Raw genomic sequence first — 13,412 nt, forward strand, 5'->3', positions numbered from 1 at the left:
AAATTGTTCTTTAATGTTTTTCAATATCAAATATTGGTAGAAAGATATTATTCACTTTTATTGTTTAATGTTATATCCGTAGGTAGTACATCGATCCATATTCGATAAGGCGACGAAAGATCGTGGCACATATGACAGAAGGACTATAGCGTGCGCGCATCAAAGTCGACGACTGACGGCTATATCAATAGGTCAACCACCGGCCCCGCCAATCAGCTTACAACCCTAAGCTCCGCACGGGTTTGTTTACCTTCGTTAAAATCGTTTCTCAAAAATCTTCAAAAATTGCGTTACGTAATACTTGAACGGCCCCTTAGCTATCTAAATCTGCGAGGTTCATGATGTTTTTTAAATAACCCTGTATATAATAATATATGGGAATATTCTAATGTAAATGACTACGGCTGCTGGAACGGGTCCCAGCCCGCCCAATGTGGACAAGTGGTTCACAGAAAACTATTTGAAATAGCGGAATTGCTGCTGTATTTTGTATACTCAGATTACCAATAAAGACACCAGAAGCTCCTTCTTAACAGTCACACTCAAAATTCTTTTGACATTGTGTTTAAAGGTGGTGGTAAATAATTATCATTAGGTGACCTATCTGCTTGTCTGCTTATTCGGACTTACAAAATATATGATAATAAACTTATACCTACCTCATGATAGATGGCGGCACTTGCAAAGTGAACATCGACCGCGTAAAATAAATTATCTATAAAATTACTTACAGCATTTACAAGTGATAAAACATGATAAATTGACTTATAGTAGAGTGACTCAAGTGGTGAAGTGTTGGTGACTATCTGGTTTAAATGCATCAAAAGCTATTACCGAATTAATACTTGGTGACCCTGCCATATCTTAAGTTCATAAAAACTTCATAAAAAAGGCGCTACACTACTATATATTATCCATTAAATAATTGAAAAACCAAGAACTACAAAACAATTGTGAAATAAAGTGTTTAAACCTGTGTTAATTTTGAATTAAAAAACTGTGAAATTTTTAAATATTGACGCCGTAATAACTGTCATTTTAGCGTCATATTCATTTTGGAATAAAAACGGGCAATTAATACATAACTTCGTCAACCTGCTGTAGTAGCAGTCAGCGCATTTCAATTATTGGTTACGACTTCAAGCCACGAGTGCGTGTGTTCGAGACCAGCAAATATTCTACTTTTTTTATTTGTTATTATATTTTTTTACTTTTCATTCTTTTTTTGTGAATATTGAAAATAAAAAGAAAAAGAATTAAAAAATGTTGAAAAGGATAGCCAAATGTGACCGGTGCAAAACAACATACTTAGGCGCGAATTTATGATTTGCTCTCGTTGTAAACAAAAACTGGATCTTGCATGTGCTAATGTTTCCTTCACTAGATTTTCTATAATGGAGGAGAATAGAAGAAAGAGTTGGAGGTGCAAAGCTTGCATTAGTAGCATCCAACGACCCAAAATTATGTCAAGCTCGCCATGTTCTACTAAGTCCATACCAAATATTAACAAAAAAGAATCATCACCATCTTCTTGTACCAGTTATGAAACGCCTTCGAATAATGTAACAATACGGCGACGTAAGAATATTCTTCCTACTTCACCAGACGAACAATTTGATTATAATTTACTTGCTGATGATGCCAGTGTCAACAGTACCACGTTACTGGAGGATACACCGCGGAGCTTATCAAATTCAAGCAATTCGAAAGAAGACGCAGAACTTCGTGATGAAATAAACCTTCTACGGACTAAACTTTCAAGAGCTCAAGCCGCAATTAAAAACCTGAACCTATTAATTAGCCGTCTTACGAATGACCAGCAATGTAAAAACTTAGAAGAAATTAATACAACATCTTGTAACGAAATCTCTATCAAAACAATTGAAACCAAGAATAATTTATCTGAACGAGAGACTACATTAAAATTGAACTTAAGAGAAAAATATGATATAAAAAATGACACAGAAGAGAGGGGGGAAGCTGCTACTTTAAACTGTGGGAAAGACCCCCTAGCAAAAACACTGCACATTCACTTACAGCCACGTGTACTCGCATTAAACTCCACAAACCAAACAAAACAAAACAGAATCTTTATTGTGGGCGACCAAACTACACGGAATATGGCTTCTAAGCTAATTCATCTAAGATCTTCATACAAAAATCCAAAACAGTACACCGTCACTGGAAGAAGTTATCCTGAAGCATCCACAGAACAAATAATACAGTGTTCCGGAATAACGCATGAAAATTTCGACGTAGATGACTGGCTAATTCTATGTGTAGGTTCAAACGATTCCAATCCTGTGAAACTGGGTGTTGAGCTGTCTGCTCTACTAAAAAAACACGACAAACCAAAAATTCTAATAACTAGCGTGTTAAATAATTCATTTCTTAATGTAAACAAACTAAACTTAAGTATTAAGACATTATTGAGATGCTTTCCCTCTAATGTATTTTATGTCAACCTAAGTTCGGGCGTGTTTGATAATAATGACAAATATATTTATACAAAAATTAATAACAAAATTGATACCATTGATTACGATAAATATTACACAGTTAGCAATAAAAAATTACATACTAGCATTACCAAAGATACACCAGTAAAAAATACCAAAGAAATCTTAAAGCCGGGAACTATTCCCTTTTATTTTACAAAAGCTAAGCCAGATGCAATAGCTAATAAAGCAAGGTATAATGACACACAAAAAGAGTTTAACAATACGCCTCGTCGAGGCACCATTCCATATTATTTCAAACCCGATAATGTCAGACAGTCTGTAGAAACCATTAACAATGAGCCCTTTCGTAATTAATAACGAAAATATATTCTGCTTACTACATCAAAATATAGCAGGTCTTTTAAACAAAATCGATGAAATAGATATAACAATAACAGAGCTTTGTGGCGTTAATAAAAAAATTAATGCTATATGTCTTAGTGAGACTTTTGTAGAAAAGGGGTGCGAAAATAATATTCGATTACCAGGTTATCAATTGGTAGCTTCCTTTTGTCGACCAAGACAAAGGCGAGGGGGTACGTGCATTTTACTAAAGAAAGGCTTAGAATATAAAACTATAGATATTTTAAGTCGACTCACGTCTTCATTTCATTTTGAATGTTGTGGAATAGAAATTACAATACATAAAATAATTATCATCTGCATATATAGAACACCTAACAGTGATATTCCTACATTTTTTGCCAAATTGAATGAACTTCTATCTTATCTCACAAATAATCGTTGTAAGAAAAATATAATAATTTGTGGGGATTGGAATATAGATATTTTACAAGCAAATAGTAAGGCACGTGAACTTAGAGAAGTATTACACAATTATAATATAAACATGCACATCAATACTCCAACAAGGAAAAACTCTTGCATAGACCAGATCGCAAGTAACATAAAAGAGGTCCAAAGTGAAGTATGTAAATTGGCTCTCTCTGATCATGAAACGGGGCAACTAATATATTTTTCGCATTCAGAATATCTGCGTAATATACTATATTGGTTAGATTTAAGTAGAGATTATAATGAAGATAATGTAGAAAAATTCCAGAATTGCTTATCTAAGCTTCATTTTTCCGAGGTCTATAACGAGACCACATTAAATCAAGCATTTAATATACTTCATGATTTAATTATCCTTTTCCATGATTTATGTTTTCCTCTCAAAAAGTCTAAAAGATATAATAATTATGTTAATACTCGATGGAAAACAAAAGGCATTAAAAAGTCGAGCTTAGTTAAAAGAAAACTTTTTCTTTCATATTTGTTTGCTAAGAAGGATAAAGAAATATATAAAAACAAGTATAAAAGATACTCAAATCTACTAAAAAAATGTATATATAAAGCGCAAGAAAAAATAATATGAAATACATCCTAAACAGTAATAATACTTGTAAAGCTACATGGAATACAATCAACTCGAATATTAATAAACACCATTGCTATACAAAACTTAAAACTATTAACCAAATACAATTTAATAACAAAATAATAGCTGATCCAAATAAAATTTGCGGTCTATTTAATGACTTTTTTATCGATGTCACCAATAATAGTTCAGGGAATGAATGCTTCAAAGGCCACCATATTGCTTCAGATATATATCATTTATCAATTCTTATTCAATTTTTTTGGCACCTACAGACCCTAGAGAAATTTATCAAATTATAAGAAGCCTAAAGAATTCAAGTTCATGTGGATACGACGGGCTTAGTACAAAAATTATTAAGCTCTGTGCTGAGTTTATTTGTACTCCTCTGAGTTATTTGATTAATTTATCCTTCCTTGAGGAAATTTTCCAGATAGGCTTAAAGTATCTATCGTAAAACCTATTTTTAAGACAGGTGATGAAAAAGAATTAAATAATTATAGACCCATCGCACTTCTCCCAATATTAGCTAAAATATTTGAAAGGTCAATGTATAATAGGCTTCTTAATTTTGTTAATCAACATAATATTTTAACCACCAACCAATTTGGATTTCGAAGAGGAAGTTCAACAACCTTAGCTTGTTTCAATCTTGTAAAAGAAGTGACAGAGTGTATAGACAGTAAAATGCCTGCAGCAGCGGTAATGCTGGACTTGAGTAAAGCTTTTGATCTTATAGACCACCAAATGCTGCTGAGTAAAATAGAAAACTATGGAATCAGAGGTGTCGCCTATAACTGGGTAAAGAGTTATCTATTGGGAGAACGCAATGTACAGAAGTAGCTCGTTTAGTCGGCGTGTCTAGAAATGTACACAATAAAAATCTTTATCGCTCAGAGTTTCGAGAGAAGAATACTGGTGTTCCACAGGGGAGCATCTTAGGACCTCTTCTTTTCCTGTTATATGTAAATAATCTACCTAATGCTACTAATCATATATGTCTCCTATTTGCAGATGATACAACCTTAATAATTAAATGTGTTGATAGAAATAGTTTTGAAACAGACATAAATAATGCAATTTCTGATATAGTTAACTGGTTAAATCAAAATAAATTAATAATAAATATAAAAAAAAAACTAAAGTAATACTATTTAAAAACTATAAGATGGCACCAGTACCTTTAAATATAAAATATGAAACAATAGTAGTGGAAAGTGTCGAGTCTAACCTTTTCTTGGGAATAAAAATTGATCAACACTTAAATTGGAAGGCACACATAGATCATGTTTGTAATAAATTAAATAGATTCGTTTATGCTCTTAAAAGACTTAGAAAAACAGTGTCACAAAAGGCAGCTCTAACAGCTTACCATGGCTTTGTATCTTCCATCTTGTTGTACGGTCTATCACTATGGGGAAATTCAGTGGACTTAAACAGGGCTTTTAAAGTCCAAAAAATGTATTCGAGCTGTCTGTGGAGTGTGGTTCTTAGAAAGCTGCAAACCATTATTTAAAAAACACAAAGTGCTTCCCTTGCCCTGTTTATATATAAGGGAAATTTGTATCTTTTTAAGACAGAATCCAAGCTACTTTAAGAGTCATGGGCAAGTGCTAGAAAGAGAGACCAGACATAAAAACCTTATATACTATCCCCAATGCAAATCTGTAATGCTCAGCAACAACATGTATTGTATGGCAATAAAAATTTATAATAAATTACCATCTGACATAAAGAATACTGATTCCTTGACATCATTTAAAAACAAAATTAATAAGTGGCTTTTATCAAAGTGTTTTTATAGCACTAAGGAATACCTTGAACATAAATAAATTTGTCATTATTTAATTTTACCAATTTAATATATATATAAGAAATATAATGTGAATTACATACTATATAAAAAAAGAAATGTAAAAGTTACTACTTTATTGAGTACACAGTGTAGTAAAATTGTTATTGCACACCGGTATCTATCCCGGTAGAATGTATTAAAACATTTTGTTACACCTACATTCAGCAATAAAAAATTTGAATTTGAAAAATTTGAGTTATATTGGAATAATTAACGCCATTTACGTAGATCACAAGAAATAATACAAAGGCACAGTAAAACTTACAACGAATCACCTTTACAATTTTTTATTGTATAATATAAATAAATAAATTTACACAGTAACTCAACTAATAAATGTTGAATAATTTTTAACCAAAGAGTTCTAAGATTATTATAGAGTGGACATTGGAAAGATTGTCTTACAAATAATTTGCGCACATGCGAATCTATCTATCGTGAAATATCAAAACGCTTATGTAAAATAAATTAGAAAAGGCTTTATCTTTTGCAAAGTAGGTAGCACTAGTTTGTATTAAGGGTTTACCATTGTTATTTTTAAAGATATGGATACTTTGCTACAATGATTGCGTACATGTATACATATTACGAATTAATGTAATTATTTCTAAGAATTTCTTAAAGTAAACACAATAATTAACGTGAATATTTTAATAAAAAAAAGTATCAAAAATGAAAGCATATTATTAAACTCGAAAGCCAAAAATAAATATAACTAAGTTTATGTTGGGTGTCCCATACAATAACTTATAATTAAAAGAATTACTCATATTTTTTAAGTCGAGGCAACTCTTATAGAAAGTTTTTTTTTTATATTATAGACAGTCTACTTGTGAATATTAATCATCTATCTATACTCTATAATTATAATAAATCTATACTTATAATAAATCTGTAGAGAAGTCAATTCTGTTCATGAAATATATTTCCAAAATAACTATCAGGGGGTGATTAGGGATCGATACTGTTGCCAAAAATGCAATTAGTAAAATTTTTGTCTGTCTGTCTGTCTGTCTGTCTGTCTGTCTGTCTGTATAACCGTTATAGAAACAAAAACTACTCGACGGATTTTAACCAAACTTGGTACAATTATTTGTCATACTCCTGTGCTGGTTATAGTATACTTTTCATCACGCTACAATTAATAGGAGCAGAGCAGTGAAGGGACGTTCGCGACCGGCTCCATTTTTGAAGTCCGAAATCCACGCGGGCGAAGCTGCGAGCGGAAGCTAGTACAACACAAAAGCTGTACTGCATCGGTGGCGTAACTACTATATGAGCGGTAGGATAGAGCTCGGAGGTCCTGGGTTCGAATCCTGTGTCGGGAAAAGTAATTTTTTGCGCAGTATCAGCCCGTAATCTACAATTTGTGCCAGATATGGCGATAGGCTCACCCCCTACCACATCTTGAAATGGAACACACTTGGCGAAAACTGGGTGCCTTGGTTGCGCCTCTATATTCCCCTTTGGGGATAAATGCGTGATGTGTGTATTCAGTGCGTGTGTGTGTAACAGCCGTAAAAATAGACAGTGGGTTTCTTCTTATTTCTATAAAGCTTAAATGGTACAGACACGCTCCAGATAATATTGTCCACTTATCTAAGACAAAATTGTATAAGCACACTGTGACGTCTTGTCACACGAATGTTTAAAAAATAACAGCGACTGACCAATAGGAATGCATGATTTATAAAATTATATCTATCGTTTATTCGTGTTAATGTAATACCGTAAAAAATATAATTCATGGAAAAGTCAACATTTATTTTAAATTTAATATTTAAAACTACAGTAATATAACGCTGATTTAAACGCTGCCATTTTGGCGCTCTGGGTGGTGACGTCAGCGTTTGCGACGTTTGAGTTGTTTATTCTCGAGTAGTTCAGAGCGAGGTAAAGAGAGAATAGGTATTTCAAGTTTTCTTTTTTACATTTTCAAGTTTAATTTAATAAACATAAGGATGGATGAAAAGTGGACACGTTATTTTAAGCACTGTATTCTACCTATGTGCAAGAATACCAGATTAAACGCACCTCATAAAGTATTTTTTCAAGTTTCGCGAGACGCTAATATAAGAAAATATAGGTGTAAAGCTATATTATATAGCACATTATTGTGAAAATCATTAAAATTAAACGATTTTTGTTATTGTTAAAGCGGGAGAGGGGGAGTGGAGGAAGAACATGTGCTCTCGACTTTACCTACAATTCATACTTTTCTCATTCTCCATATCAATGCGCAAGGCCACCGGCTGGCGACACTCTTGCTTAGCTAACAAAATTTATGTACATACTTGCTACTTAATATTTTCCTAAGGACTGATACTGTTAGTTAAATATTCTTAAGAAATTATTTACAAATTAAAAAAAAAATATTCGAAATTATTTCGATTTTAGGTTTATGCTTTGATGATTTATTACTGTTACATGAACTATTTTTATACTGCTTCTAGGCTGCATAAATTTTAAAACCACTTTCAGTTTTTGTTGTTTATATAAAATAATCACTAACTCTCACAAATTAATTGCGAAGTACACGAAAAATCGGAAATACAGTCAGATTTTATTAAAAAGTGGTAATCTGTTGGAGCAAGATCCGGGGAGTACGGTGAATGTCGCAGACATTCCAATTGCAGCTCCTCTTGTTTAGCGGCTGTCTCTCATGAGTATGTCCAAATATTAAAGGAATACTATTGATGGCATACATGGCATTTTTTATTAATTTTAATTTCCCAGTAAACTCCTCCGATTTTTACGTAATAACACAGTGAAGCGGCGATATTACGTAAGAATCGGAAGAAGCTACTTGGGTCTGTAACGTACTGCCGAGACGAATGTCCGTAGACTCCCAAGGGCGCATACCTCTGACTTAAGAATTATGGCTTGCTTTAATGGTGAAGGATAACATCGCGAGGAAACCCGCATACTTGAGAAGTTCTCTAAAATAATTTTGAGGGTGTCTATCAATCCGCATTAGGCCAGCGTGGTGGTCTAAGCCCTTATCCCTTTCTGTAGTCTCAGAATCTGAATCCGAATAGGGACATTCCGTTAATAGGACGACTGTTTGTTAGCGTTGAAGTAAAAAAAAACATAATATTGATTTTTAAATTACCATCATAAGTTTATTACATAAAAGCAGAAACATTAGGAAATTAGGAAAGCAGAAACACAACAAACGTATGGTCGGATTGTAGTTATGGCGATAGTTGGGGAGGCACAAGTGCCGGCGGAAAGAAAAATATTATATTTTGTCATTTCTACGGTATTCCTTTATATCCTGGATTAAAAGTTGTACCTTTTACTCGACTGGAGGATTTTGCAACATAAGGTTTCAGGTTTCAAGTTTCTTTTATATTTAAAAAAAATATAATGTCATCAGAAAAAACATTTTTTTTTTATTTCTAAATCAGTTTATTTTATTTTTAATCGAAACTTCAACATTTTATACATTTTCCGTAAAGAATTTCTCGCGGTCGCACTGCGCAATTAGTTCGCGCCTTACGATCAAATGGGAAAGGTATCATAAAAAATCACAGACATATATTTTCAAATTATTACACTGGCTCAATGTGAATAAAGTCTTGCCTTACCCAAAACTATTTCTTCATATTTTTGTATATTCATATGTGTTACTTAAATTACTATGGGTTATTTATCCTTGGTATGAAGTACATCTGTAGATTTCACATGATCTTTCATGTTCTTATCACTCCAACCCTAAAGTTTAGTACCGTCGCCAGTTCTCTCAATCCTTTTCTGAACCAGATCTTCAGGAGCCGCTTTCAAATCATATGCCCAGCCAATCCAAGCGAAGAAATCTATGAACTTAGTCGTAAAATTTAAATAATTGTCTCCAAGTTCTGACGCACGATAATCCCAAGGGAACACGTGATGGTAGTTGTGGAAACCCTCGCCTAATGTGGCGAATGTTGCTATGTAACTCTGTGTTGGCGCTATGTTTTTGTCATAAGGTTTATACCCCCACATATGAGCAACGCTGTTGACTAGAAATGCAGCGTTCAGACCGAAGATATATTTCAGCATGGTCATGTGCCAAGCAACATTAAAACTTTCGTCCCAAAAATACATTGGAATTATTGTTGGGAGCACAAAGGCGATAGTAGTAACCAACGGAATGGCGTATCTGTAAAAAAATATTGGTTTATATTAAGCCCTTGTAATTGCTAATATGTAATGTGTACACATTGTTTACAAAAATCCATAAATACTTGCAACAAATCAACTATAGGTTAATTGTAAGATGATAAGAATTGCAAAACACAAAGTATCATGGACCATGTTATAAGGTCCACATAATTTTATAATTCATTCAAATTAGGGATTTCATGAAAAAAGATAAAAAGACTGTTTATCAGTGTAAAAATATGTCCCGTTTTTAATATATATTTAAAGATGTATCCCATAATTCCAAAGGTTTACTCTAAATATAAATGCTAAGAGTTGTATCGGACTCACTTTTTCTGGAACTTCAAAACTGGGTTATTGTAGATGTCAGACATGTCCAGAGATTTTCCTCGCTTAATAGCCTCAGGGTGTCTCTTTACCATCAACCAACCTACATGGGAATAGAAAAAACCCCTAGTAGCGTTATGAGGATCGGCGTCAGTGTCACTGTATTTGTGATGCATGCGGTGGTCCTTCACCCAAGTTATAACCGTATTTTGAAAAGCCATTGTGCTGAACAGCATCAAGAGGATTTGTAAAGGTAGTTTCGCTTTGTAACTCTTGTGAGCCCACAGTCTGTGGGCTCCAGCTGTAACGCCAATGTCTCCCGCTACGAATAATAAATAAGCTGAAACAAAAACAAGGTTCATTTCTAATTGTTGCCGCAATTTCGTCAAAAAGGGTTAATGCCAACAACTTGAAATCGCCGATGCGCGTTAAGTTTAACTAAAACATTATTTTCTTCGTGTAATATGCAGTAAAACCTTTCATTTTACTTTTGTGAATAAAAAAGAATTGGTAAGAATACACAAGTGTGTAGGCGATTTAAAATTTTCAATTTGTTTAGCTACTGGTGTGGTTGACTATATATACGCGACGCCAAAGTTAATTTGTTTTTTTTACCTAAAATAATGGTTGCCCATTTTGCTGAAGTGATGGCCAGGTAAATACCGTAAAGTCCGGCGATGTGCCAATATGCAAAATATATCATATTGGCGTACAAATACTTGTATTTCCTTGGCGCGGCTTGTGGTGGTATCAGCTTTTCGTAACTCTCTTCTGCATCGATAGGTGCTGACATTTCAGTGCCAAAATTCGGTGCCATTTCTGTAAAAAAAAACATATTACTTCCACAAGTAGTCGAGAATTAAGAACTAGTAGACGCCATGACTATGACGATGTTTGGTTATATGCCTAGAATGATAGAAATAATGTTAATAGATTGCATGTTCAACCATCTCTGTCTTAAATAATTAAGATATAGATTTAACAATCGTTAATATTCTGTTTCTATATATCAGCCGGTTTCGAGAAACGATATCAACTGTAATCTTTGATTGGATCCGGAGAATAAATAAAATAAGTCATTTATAAGTAAAAGAAACTTTGTTCCGATTGGTTCATTTTTGTGGTGGCTCGAAAATAGTGATTAGGATAAACATAATCTTTTTTTTATATTGGATATAATTTTGTAAATGTTTTGATGTCATAATTATGTATCTATATATACAAAAATAAATCCCTATTTCCCTTGGTCACACATCACGCGTGAACGGCTGAACCGATTTCACTATTTTTTTGTTTTGTTGTGCAATTTAAGAAAACTTAACGAAAATGTTACTTTTATATAACTGTCAATTTTTTTAAATACCTTTCAGCGATTAACAGAATAATAAATATCTAAATAAATAACCTATTTCACATAGTATGTGACAGGAAATTTAATGTTTATGGAATGGGAAAAAAATATTGGGCCTCTAAATTTCCATTTCATTTTGTTTTTCAACACAGCGGTACCAGTTTGGTCTAGCCGCCTCATTTTTTGCGTACACAAAATTAACTACAACACTGTATCACCACAACTAATAGATTAAAATAGATGACCTAAGGAACAATAGAGATAACTGCTAGTTTTTCTGGCGTTAGGATATATCCGCCAGGATGGCGACCGAAATCCGCTATAGCAACCGACGTAAGTATATCACATTCCGAGATCAGCCTGGGTATATCCGGTTCCAACAGGCCGGCATAATTGTGTCGACTGTCGAGGATTAATCATCTCTCATCAGTCGACATTTTATTTGGGTGGCAAACCCCCTCCACTTATCATCAGGTGCAATGGAGTCACTTTATCGTACCCCTATATAAAAGAAAATAAATTACTATAAACATGAAAAAAACAAAGCGGATTAAAAAAAATATAAAAGATTCCATACTTTAAAAAATGATCTATAAATAAAATAAAATACTTTATTTATCACGTAGGCGAACAAAGTAACACTTAAGATATGTCAAAACAATTTATAAGGATAATTATAATTATTTCTGAATAACACTTAAATAATTTATATGACTACAGTCATTTTAAATTAGAGATAAAATTCTTAAGGAATACAAGGCATAAGGTAAAACAAATTAGCCAGCTCGGGTTGGCAGTTACGGGGAAATATAAGGCTAACCCATCGTGATCTTCAACGGTGAGGAAGCGAGCTACCTAAGCGAAGACTCCACAAGAAGAAAGGCAGAAAGAAACACCGAACTTACTTTTTTGTCATCAATTGTTCATTACATCTTTTTTTTCAAGTCTTTCTTGTACATAGTCACAATAATTATATAAGCTAATGTGCGCATATCACCTTTAAAATGGGAAGAAACAAATCCAGGAGCGTATACAGCATTCCATAGAGCGTAATATTATAATATCATATTTCCTACTTGAAAAAAAATATTGATCCCCCAGTACCATTAATTGTCAATAGGTCTTGAAGTATTTGTTTATGTAATTTAATAATAATGAGTAACAGTATTTATATTCAACTTACTTATTTTATCCAGTTATTCTATAGTGTACACTAAAATGGTGATAGAGTGTAGATATCTACAATAAATTCGTGTTAAATACAATATGATTATTCCCAACGCTGTCCACCACACGCCATGGTATAAACAACTGCAAAACATACCACGGAGACAGTATATATAACATCCGATAAAATTGCGTAGTAATCGTTCCTATATGACAAAAAAATAAGTACTTGTTAAAGTGCAAGAGGTAATACTAAGAGAGTAGACATTTATGTTTGATAGACAAATGTCGGGAGCTAAATGTCTGATTCATGAATGCAATAATTAGAACATACGTATGTTACACTGGACACAGATGTCACACACGGCTGCTGAGTATTTAGTAAGAATCATTTTATGACATCCAAGTTTTTATTTCAACAAAATTCTATATCGTATGCAAACATAATACTGGTGCTAGGTCTCTCTTATGTGATAGTCCGTCTGGGTGAGTACCACCGCCATATTACTGCCGCCAAGCAGCAGTGTGTAGTCACTGTTGTGTTCCGGTTTGAAAGATATTGTAGCATGTGTAACTACTGGACATAATGAGACTTAACATCTCATGTCTAAGGATGGCGAGCGCGGTGGAATACCTAACAATACTTTGTAATTTAAGGTGTTGGATGGTGTTTCTATTATTTAT

The 13,412-nt window shown here is 33.3% G+C and overlaps 1 protein-coding gene across 1 annotated transcript; it reads right to left on the reverse strand.

Moving 5' to 3' along the window:
- Positions 1 to 8,833: 8,833 nt before the first annotated feature.
- LOC115441957 (acyl-CoA Delta(11) desaturase) lies at positions 8,834 to 12,879 on the reverse strand. The gene is made up of 4 exons (XM_030166893.2): positions 12,745 to 12,879; positions 10,826 to 11,029; positions 10,214 to 10,550; positions 8,834 to 9,881 (listed from the first exon to the last, which is right to left on the reverse strand). Exons 2-4 carry the CDS (start codon positions 11,025 to 11,027, stop codon positions 9,455 to 9,457), a joined length of 966 nt encoding a protein of 321 aa, XP_030022753.1. The 5' UTR covers positions 11,028 to 11,029; positions 12,745 to 12,879; the 3' UTR covers positions 8,834 to 9,454.
- Positions 12,880 to 13,412: the final 533 nt, after the last annotated feature.

The sequence above is a fragment of the Manduca sexta genome, chromosome 19 (assembly GCF_014839805.1).
Source record: "Manduca sexta isolate Smith_Timp_Sample1 chromosome 19, JHU_Msex_v1.0, whole genome shotgun sequence".
In the NCBI taxonomy this organism is placed as follows: Eukaryota; Metazoa; Arthropoda; class Insecta; order Lepidoptera; family Sphingidae; genus Manduca; species Manduca sexta.